Consider the following 9,992-nt stretch of genomic DNA (forward strand, 5'->3'; position numbering starts at 1 on the left):
TCTGCAAATACTCTTCGTGGACTATCTGGTCGGTCAACTTGAATTAGGGCAACATCTGTTTTTTACATGTGAATTGTAGTAGACTTGCAAAAAACTTATAAGAAATAAACTTACCCACGTTTTGAGATCAAAAATGATGTGTGATACACGTTGGTTGAGATGAATTTGAGGGGGTAAAAAGTATAACAACAAAGTAGTATAAAATAGTTTAAAAACTAACACGAAAAATGTGAAGCCTACTAAAAGTAAGAAAACATGTACGCCACTAATGGCATTTTTTCTGTTATAAGTCCACTCTAAAATATAGCATGATCAGCCACCGAGTTTTGTATTTTTCCAAATTTACAGTCAACTTCTCGAAATACTAGTTAAGTCCGAATCTATGGTCAGATTTCGGAAATAAACAATTTTGTTAACTTCAGCAAAGTAATGGCACTAAATACAATCTTATTTAGCATTCATATTTACGAAAAACACATTGCTGACTTCAGAAAAAAAAACAATTCAACTTTAAGATTTATCGGAGTTTAATTTCATGGAATATACTTTTTCTCTGGTTTAAACCTTAAATTCATTGTATTGAACTGTATGTAGTTAATATTGCTTCTCCATGTTCGAAATCATTTAGACTACGCCGCCACAAAAGAGAGAACTCTCTCTATAAAGCCAGAGCCCATCAGAAAAAGAAGTCAGACAAATACAAAAACTTGGAGGTGATTGGTGAATGATCTTCTTCAGCCATTATCTAAACATATACACCTATTTACACCACAATCAAAAGATCCTAAACTTTCTCATGAATCATGGTTTTAAGATTCATAGGCTCCCTTGTTTTCAGCATCAATGACTGTTTACAAGCACATAAATTTGAATTGAATAGAAGTGGGCAAAAAGAGCTGCGGTTTTGTTTCAAGTCTCTTACCATTCTTCAAGCCAATTTCGAGCATCTTTATCATCTGTTGTGTCGAGCGATTGGGCAGTTTCTAGGGGGAGAACGGTGTCATTCTCTAAATGGTGATGAATACGCGACATTATCTCTTGAGGAACTTGAAATTCACGGTTACTAATAGCTTCCCATTTAAGTCCATTGAACCAGGGATGTTTCTTGATCGATTCAGGACCTCCTTGGCTCCCAAACCGCAGGTTTTCATCAACTTCAAGCAACTACACAAAAGTTTTAAGATACGGGTAAGAAAATGAAAACCGGAGATTTCTAGTTTTAATAGATGTGAAATTGGAACTTAAAGATGATACCTTGGCGATGAGATCTTCCGCTTCTGAGCTTAGAGCTCGAGGAAAAGTTAGTTGGCCTTTTGCAATCTTCTGAAAGGTGTCTAGCTCGTTTTCTCTCCATGACCCGAATGGCATTTCTCCTTCTAGCATATAGTAGATCAAAACTCCAAGAGCCCACCTTTTTTAACCAGCACGAGTAAAGGTTACATATCTTCAAATATTATGCCGGAAATGAAAAACATGAGGAACAGAGGGAAATCAATACCAGTCAGCTGCAAAACCATGGCCTTTCCCTTGAACAATTTCTGGGGCCAAATAATCTGCATTTCCGCAGATTGTAAATGTCCGTTCCCCGGATAGTTTCTTGGCGAATCTGAAGTCTACAACCTAAAATAAAGAGATTAAAAATTATGATCTGGTGGAAATGGATATATGAAATCGAAAGAACCATGTAAGGCAACACAGACCTGTAGATATCCGGATTGATCCAACATCAGTAACTCGGGGGATGAACCTCTGAAGAGAATCTCGTTCTACAAATTCCAAAAGCAAAAGACTGAGTTTCATTTGATAAGACCATGAAATCTTAGAAATAACTGGAGATGTTAGACAAAAAGTTTTAACCTTGTGTATATCTTCTAAGACAGACACAAGTGAGGCAGTAATGAAACGGGCAGATGACTCGTCAAGTGGGGAGTTAAGAAGAGAAGATATAGGACAAGCAAGAGTAGCATTCAGTAAGATGGCTGCAAATGTTTCATCGACACAAGTGCACAAGATTTCGGGAACAAAAGTTGAGGCTTTTATTACGTTCTTCATCAGATTCCGCTCTCTCAAGACTTGTGCCTCTTTACCTAACTTTTTCACCTTTTGCTTTGAAAATCTTTTCAAGCTAAGCAAATTATCTTTATCTTTCAAATGCACGAGCCCAATCTCACTGCAGTCTGTTGAACTCAAGCATGTCGTCCATTCCTAAATAAACCAAAAATGTGTGAACCGAGAAGAAATGTGTATGATATATGTGAAGTAATACTACTTACCAGGTCAGCAAGGGTGGCTTTAGCAAGAGCTGTGGTATCAGTAACTTTTGCAGATTCCTTGGACAGATCAAATGAAGAATGTCTTGACCTAGACAAAAGAACATTACATGAAATCATTCCACCAATGAAGCATACGAGCTAAACTCAAAAACAAGCATGAAAGAAGATTGTAGTATCATACTTGTGACTGTCATCTGTAAGATTGATCAGAGGGCCCACCGCTGACTCGAAATTTTCTTTTGTTAAAATCACACAGACCACATCGCCAATGGCGACCACACTTAAGGAATCTTTGAGTTCACCAAGAAGTGCCCATTCACCAAAGTAACTTCCTTCTTGCTTTTCTATGGAGACTTCTGTTCCAATTTCAGCATTCTCATATTCTTTAGTGATTTCAGTTTTAAGGCTTGAAACGTTTTGACTCTCCAACACCTCTGTACCGAAAGTAATTCTCACGACTCCCTTCTGGATAACATACAAACCCTGAAGTTTTTCGTCCTATACATTCAAGAAAAAGTATTGAGTAAGAATCTGTTGGGAAAAATAATTTATTTATCTTCACAAAATGCAAAACTAACTTCACCTTGGTAACTATTGTTTGTCCATCAGAGAAGCAAGCTTCGGAAAGAGACTCTGCAACATGGCTTAGTTGCAAAATTGTAAGACGGGAAAGAAGATCGACAGAACGAAGAAGCTTCAAGGATGCTAAGTTTGAAAACTCAGACATCAGAATTCCTCTAAAATCCTCTCTTTTTAAGGCCCACAATGTTCCGTGATCCACAGCACGTACAGAAGATTGAAGCGGCTTGTTATGCCTAGCACCATCATATATTGCAAGAAACTGAATTAGACAGAGAATTCATCTCCTGAAGAAGATAATTTCTAATAAGAAAAGTGCAGAGAACCCACATCAAGGCAAGTTCACCGAATGATGATTGTTTCTCAGCTGTATAACGCTGCAAGATCCTAGGAACCTCGCCGTTCTTTTCATCCTAATATTCACAGTGATAACAATTCTCAAAGCTGCTCACAAGTCAAATAGAGTTACTATAGAACAAACCTGAGTTGCCAAGACCTCAAATTCGCCACTACCTACAACGTAGAAGCAGTCCCCTTCACCACCCTGCAAGAGAACAAACCAGAGATAAAATGATATCATATGTTTACTGATGGATATTTGTTGCAGAATCTGTGATTTATGAGGAATATGTTTCGACCTGTTTCACAACAACATCCCCTGGATTAGCTTCAAGCCTTTGCATGCAATCCAACAAAACCTGGCACTGAGAATCAGTGAGTTTCCTGAAGAGGAAATGGTCACACAACACCCGCTCAATGTGTGCCTGCATGAGAAAATTCAGCTTTTAGCCTTTAAAGTTAAGAATGACTCAAGGCATTCCCGATTGGTTGAGCAAATGTGAAGCAGACAAGCACTCTTACTTCTTCTTCCCAGGTTTTTCTATGGGCTGGAGACGGAGGAACCCAAGCATGTCCATTCTCTAGTGAACTCTCAATGGCACGTATTCTAGCTCGAGATAGATCATGCCTCACACGTTGGTTTTTAGAATTCCATCCAAAGGTGGAGGGAGATTCCGAACCAGTAAGCTCCACAACTTGGGGAATAGGAGGCTGCATTAGAGTTCCAGTACTTGACAATTGCCGAGGAGCATCCTATCGAAAGATTTCAAATCTAGCCTCAGCTATCAACAAAGACAAGAAAGATGATATACAGCCTACAAACAGAAGCTTTCCTTACATCTTTTAGCCCATTAATGTGGACGACAATGATGGTTATATCATCTGTCCGAGTTTCATACTGTAGCCATAGCCTATATGATTCAGCAACAATTGCAGCACAAGCATCTCGAGGATCCTTATGCTTTGCAACCTGAAAAAAGAAAACATTCAAATTCTGTGAGACTTCTTCCTCTACTTTGAAATGTATAATGAGCAAGACTGCGGAGGGAAGAATACCTTACCATGTCAACCACAGTTTGACTAGAGATGAACTCAAAGACACCATCACTAGCAATCACAAAGAAAGGATTATCCGGTGTGAGCTCAACAACAGCAATCTCAGGGTTAGCAACAACACCAATAGTCTCTGCAATAGAATCGCCAATACTCCTGGTAAAAGCAGTTCCAGGATACATTCCATTGGGAATCCAAAGTCTAGGAGGATCTCCATCATCATCTTCCTCAGTACCCCAACACTGAAAATCAGGGTTTTTCAAGCCTTCAATCTGATCAAGAGTAAGAACTCTAGCTCCGCAAAGCTTAACCCTTTCAAGCTCATCGGATCTAAAAGGAGTCTGGTCAATAGACAAATCAACAGCAACAAGATCACCATCTCTTCTCTCAGCTAAAACCGCCCTGGAGTCACCCGCATTGGCCACATAAATCGTCCTCCCTCTAACCATAACCGTAATCGCAGTTGTCCCACTCATACTATCATCAACAATATCAGCATGCAGCTGAGAGTTCGTGGTCAAGAAGGACGAATTACAAGCCTCTGCAGGATCTACACGGAACCTACCATGTCTAAGAAGATTCTCGCAGAGCCTCCGCTTCACAAACTGCGAGCACTGCGCACCAAACTCACCGTGGCCATCAAAAACCCCAAAGAAATGATCATCGGAGTTGCTCCCAAAGGGCGTGTGGATGGCGAAGCTATCTTGATTAGCCTTATCGAGAGCATCAGGGTAATACCCTCTCTGAGAGAGAAATGAGTATCTCAATTCGTAGTCGCAAGAAGGAACCTTGACAACCCTAGACCCATCCGGCGGTAGAAATTGAGAAGAAACCCTAGAAAGACGAGTGATCCCCCATTCCTGGTCTCTAGTCAAACTCAGCTGATGGATTTCGTCGTCGTCATCCACCGCATCTGAAGAGAGATTAAACACCGGATTATCCTCCTCAGTCGTCGCCGCCGCAGTAGCAGTCGCAGCTCTCACGCCGCCGCCTCTCGACGGAGCTTGTTGATGATGAGCTTGCCTGATACTATTCTCTTTCGTGGCGCAAATCTGACCAATGCAAGTTTTGGAATAAGCACAACCCATCACTCAGAGAGAGAGATGAAGAAGAAGAGAACCACAAAACTAAAACCCCTTAGTAGTAGTAAGATAAGCTTGCTCGCTCAATGAATCATTGAGATTTTTTGTTATTTATCTCAGTAACGGAAGTCCAAAGCAGTTTCTTTTCTCTTCAAAGACTCGGGCTTTGTCATCACTTTCCTCGAAAGTTACAAAATTTTCCCGAGGAAAGAAAAAAAAAATATCTAACGGAGAATTGATTGATTGATTGATGATTATTCACACAGATTTGGGAAAAAAAAACACATGGAATCGGAAGATTACAAAACTTTTCTAACGAATCATTGGAAAAAGAGATTGCGAAGATAACTGAAAAATTGAAACGGAAGAAGTTAGATTGATTGTGGGAGCACACAGAACACACAAGGTCTCTCTCTCTCTCTCTCTCTATCGATCTACTGACTCTACTTCATCAAGTAAGAACCGTTGCTGCGAGACCAATGAAGGATAATAAATTATAATATTGGATTTTTGGAGTTTTTTTTTTGGCTAACTAAAAATAATGAATGAGTTTGTTTTTTTCTTTTTCTTTTAAAAATATATTTGGTGAGTTTGTTGTTGTGTAAGTGTTACAACCAATCGAATAGCTGAAGAGTGATTTGGATAAAAGACAGCTTTATTAGATTGATGACAATTTGTATTTTATCAACAACAATTAGGTCTCCCATTAGGATATTCATGTCAGGTTTGGGTTTGGGTTTGGATAATTCAGGATTTAGACTAGTTAACCAAAACAAAAAGGGATCCCAATTAAAAAAACCAAAATAAATTATATAGGTCTTATGGTAATTCAAAGTAGTTTGACTTATGGGGTTATTCAGTTTTTTTTTTTTTTTTTTTTGGTTAATATTATGAAATTATTAAAGAATTTAGTTCAATTTCGAAATATGTTTAGATTTTACTAAATTTTTTTCAAAAATTTTTTTATTTAATTTTACGAAATTTCAGTTCAATCCTAGTGAACATGGTTAATAGTATAACTAAATTCTAAAGAGTCAAAATTAGGGTCTAACTTGATAGTTAAACTTAGTTTTTTGCTATTCAGATAATACTTTAACCTTAACCTAAAACTATAACTAGAAAATACATAAACTGATTAGATAAGTAGTACGGCCTTTGGAAAGCATCAAATATGCTACTATACTCTCATGCACAATCTACTATTCATGCAACAATAGTATCTAACAAACAAACAAACAATAATATAGCATTAGCAATAGGACAACATAACGGCAATGCGACCTAACATCCAACATCACGGCTATACCATCGCGATGTTATATCAATAAACAATCACACAAGCACACAACAATGCAATAATTATACTAAGTATAATTACCTAACCACTACAAGAAAACAAGCTTTTTGCGAGGACACATTGCGACGGAGTACAGCTCTCGCAAATTTGCGATAGATTTGCGAGGAATTTACTAGGAAATAAAAAACCATAGCACATCCCTCGCAAATTTGCGAGGAATTCAGTCGTCGCAAATCCGCTGCTCATTTGCGACGCATTTACGACAAATTCGCTGGGAAGGTCCCTTTCCTCGCAAATCCATCTCAACATTGCGACGATTTTGCGAGAACAAACTCCATAGCAAATTTGCTATGGAGTTGCGAGTGATTTGCGAAAGCCATAGCAAATCCATTGCAAAGTTAGGATAATAAGTTTTTATAAATATTACAAAACTTAATAGAATTATTCTGAAATACATTTGAATGTGTTCATAAGGTGAATTTACTAATTTTTAACATTATTTTGATGGTTTTTACAAATTAGATATTCAAGGTTTGCGACAAATTTGCGACTGATTTGCTAGAGCCATAGCAAATGCGTCGCAAATCCATTGCAAAGGACTCAAAACATAGCAATTCCCTCGCAAAAAAAACTTTAAACCCTAAACCCTAAAGACTTATTACATTACTATTAATGATTAAAAAAGATGAATCCAAAACTATTAATCAAAGATAGCAGTGCAACACAAAATTGTTAGAGAATTGGACAATTTGGCAAAAATTTGTCTCAATGTATTGAACATATATGTGATATAGTGTAGAACATCATCATGTTTAGAGTAAAATGCAAAATTGGACAATTTTGGAAAGTTTGATGATAGAAAAGAGTATGATGACACCATTGGACCTTATAATATACTTGAAAGTTAATTTGACTAATTTGTTACAATTATTTTGATGGTTTTTGCAAATTAGATATTGAAGGTTTGCGACAAATTTGCGACTGATTTGCTAGAGCCATAGCAAGTTCGTCGCAAATCCATTGCAAAAGACGCAATACATAGCAATTCCCTCGCAAATAACAACCCTAAACCCTTGAACCTTAACCTTTAAGACTAATTACATTACTAATAATTATTAAATTGATATAATTCAATATTTATAATATAAGATAGGGCACTAATGACAATTGCAAATCCTAAACCCTAAAAATTTTGCGAGGGATTTGCTACGTTCCCTCGCAAATTGGTCGCAAAAAACTCTAAATAAGAAAAATTATATTAATTATTGTTTGCGATGCTTTTGCGAGGGACTCTAGTAAATCCCTCGCAAATTTTGCGTTGGAATTGCGACGCCATTAATTTCCTATACAAGTAAAAAACCTAGTTTGAGCGAAGCTCAAACCAACACCCGCAGCCGACAAACCCTAAAAACTTCTCTTCTTCTTCCGATTTCATTCTTCTCCGGTTGTCTACTCCTTTCTCTGGTTGTCTACTCCTCCTCTCATCTCTTCTCCGGTGTCTACTCCTCCTCCCATCCCTTCTCAAGTTAGTCTTGTCCTCCTCTCATCCCTTCTCCGACTAATCTCCTCCTCCTCTCTCTTCTTCTGTTGTTTTTTAGATGGGTTTCGATTTAGGGTTTGTCGATTTAGGGTTTGTCGATTTGGGGGTTTCGATTCGATTTGATTAGGGTTTCGATTAGGGTTTCTACTAGGGTTTCGATTTAGGGTTTGTCAATTTAGGGGTTTCGATTTAGGGTTTTCGATTAGGGTTTCGATTCGATTTGATAAGGGTTTCGATTAGGGTTTCAATTAGGGTTTCGATTAGGGTTTCGATTAGGGTTTCGATTCGATTTTAGGGGTTATTCGATTCGATTGGGATTAGGGTTTCGATTGGGATTAGGGTTTCAATTCAATTTAATTGGGATTAGGGGTTTTAATTTGATTCGATTGGGATTAGAGTTTCGATTCGATTTTAGGGTTTTTCGATTTAGGGTTATATCGATTTAGGGTTCTAATTATATCGATTTAGAGTTTTTCGATTTAGGTTATATCGATTTAGGGTTTTTCGATTTTGGGTTCTAATTATATCTTTCTTTTGGACTTGTTTTTTAGATGTCTTCACAAGAGAACCAAAATCATTATGGGAGCCAAAACGTTTACAGAAGATTTATATCTTCTCAAGGGTTATCTCCTCCCATCCCTTCTTGAAGGTTACCTTCTTCTTCCTCTGCTCCAAGGGTAGCTTCTCCCGCCTCCTCGCAAGGTACCTCACCGGTGATCCAAGAGAATCGTCAAGGAACCTCACCGGCGGTGGAAGATCATCTTCCACCACAGCAATCGACTTCGCGTGTCAACGATGAGTCTACTCAGCTCTCTTTTTTTATTTTGGAAGAGCTACTTGCAAGTCCCGGTCGTGCTAGCTTAAAGAAATTAGACCCTAAACGCCCTCCGGGTACTCTATGGTAAGAATGTAGTTAGGGTTGTCTAATTTTTTAGATATATTTTCATTGATCCTCATTCCTTTTTTCTTGTGTTTTGTAGGTTTGACGAGGATCCTTCGGTTGCTGCTACTGTTCGGGCCATCTTTGAAAGAGATTTCAAAGGAGCTCATGCCAATTGGACCCAAACACCAGCTGCAGTTGTAAACCGGTGGTTTGAAACGTTTGCAGTAAGTTAAATGTTTGTTGATGTGTTTAAATTACAGATTTTGTTTTTACTTACTTGATTCTGATTTTGATTCATGTTATGTTTTTACAAGCAAACATATAACTGGGACCAGTCCATCAATGGGAGAGTTCGAGCCGAGTTTGAAAGCAAGTTGAAGACCCGGATGACTGATCAAGTGTCTCGGTGGAAGTCTAAGTGGAGAGTAAAAGGTGATGATGCAAAGCCGCGGTGGCTTGATCCGACAGTATGGGAAGGCTTGGTCAAGTTTTGGTGTGAACCAAAATCTGAGGAAAAGAGCATCAATAGTCGAAATGCTCGATACAGTGATCCTGATGGCACTGGAATGCATAAACACCGGTCTGGTCAGACCTCCTTTAAAGCTCGTGCATGAAAACATGTAAGTATGCTTAGTTAGTTATTTAGTACAATTATCTATAAATTCTTGCTTTAGTCTAATACTTTGTTGTTTCATATCTTTGTTAAGTCGGAGATTACTGGTGAGGCACTTCCTGATTTCTTGAAAGTCCTAGAAGATACTCATAGGAAACCTGATGGGTCGTTTGTGGATGGATTATCTGAGAAAGTATACCGTGAAGTGTCATCGAGGATAACTGAGGCTGAAACTGGGCTATGCTCAGGGGACAACATAGAGAGTAGTGCTTCTGGCGGATTGTCAGTTAGTATGAAGAACCGAATTTTTGCTGAGGTAAATTCTTGAACTTT

General features: G+C 38.3%; 1 protein-coding gene across 1 annotated transcript; it reads right to left on the bottom strand.

Moving 5' to 3' along the window:
* Positions 1-717: 717 nt before the first annotated feature.
* On the bottom strand, positions 718-5,991 carry LOC104766836 (protein phosphatase 2C and cyclic nucleotide-binding/kinase domain-containing protein). Its single transcript, XM_087500446.1, has 14 exons — positions 4,253-5,991; positions 4,030-4,161; positions 3,714-3,944; positions 3,491-3,616; positions 3,334-3,396; positions 3,183-3,265; positions 2,857-3,088; positions 2,455-2,771; positions 2,274-2,361; positions 1,858-2,205; positions 1,701-1,766; positions 1,499-1,620; positions 1,255-1,411; positions 718-1,164 (listed from the first exon to the last, which is right to left on the bottom strand). The coding sequence occupies exons 1-14, from the start codon at positions 5,330-5,332 to the stop codon at positions 919-921; spliced, it is 3,291 nt and encodes a 1,096-aa protein (XP_087356572.1). The 5' UTR covers positions 5,333-5,991; the 3' UTR covers positions 718-918.
* Between the last annotated feature and the right edge of the window lie 4,001 nt (positions 5,992-9,992).

Source organism: Camelina sativa, chromosome 19 (assembly GCF_030686135.1).
Source record: "Camelina sativa cultivar CO46 ecotype springtype chromosome 19, ASM3068613v1".
Classification (NCBI taxonomy): Eukaryota; Viridiplantae; Streptophyta; class Magnoliopsida; order Brassicales; family Brassicaceae; genus Camelina; species Camelina sativa.

What these genes read in the sequence shown, in the direction of transcription:
- LOC104766836 (XM_087500446.1), bottom strand. Translation starts at nt 5,332, where the DNA reads ATGGGTTGTGCTTATTCCAAAACTTGCATTGGTCAGATTTGCGCCACG. An exon ending in GTCAAACTGTGGTTGACATG is followed by an intron (nt 4,162 to 4,252) that starts GTAAGGTATTCT and finishes TTCTTTTTTCAG; the next exon opens with GTTGCAAAGCATAAGGATCC. An exon ending in CTTACAGATGACAGTCACAA is followed by an intron (nt 2,362 to 2,454) that starts GTATGATACTAC and finishes TCTTTTGTCTAG; the next exon opens with GTCAAGACATTCTTCATTTG.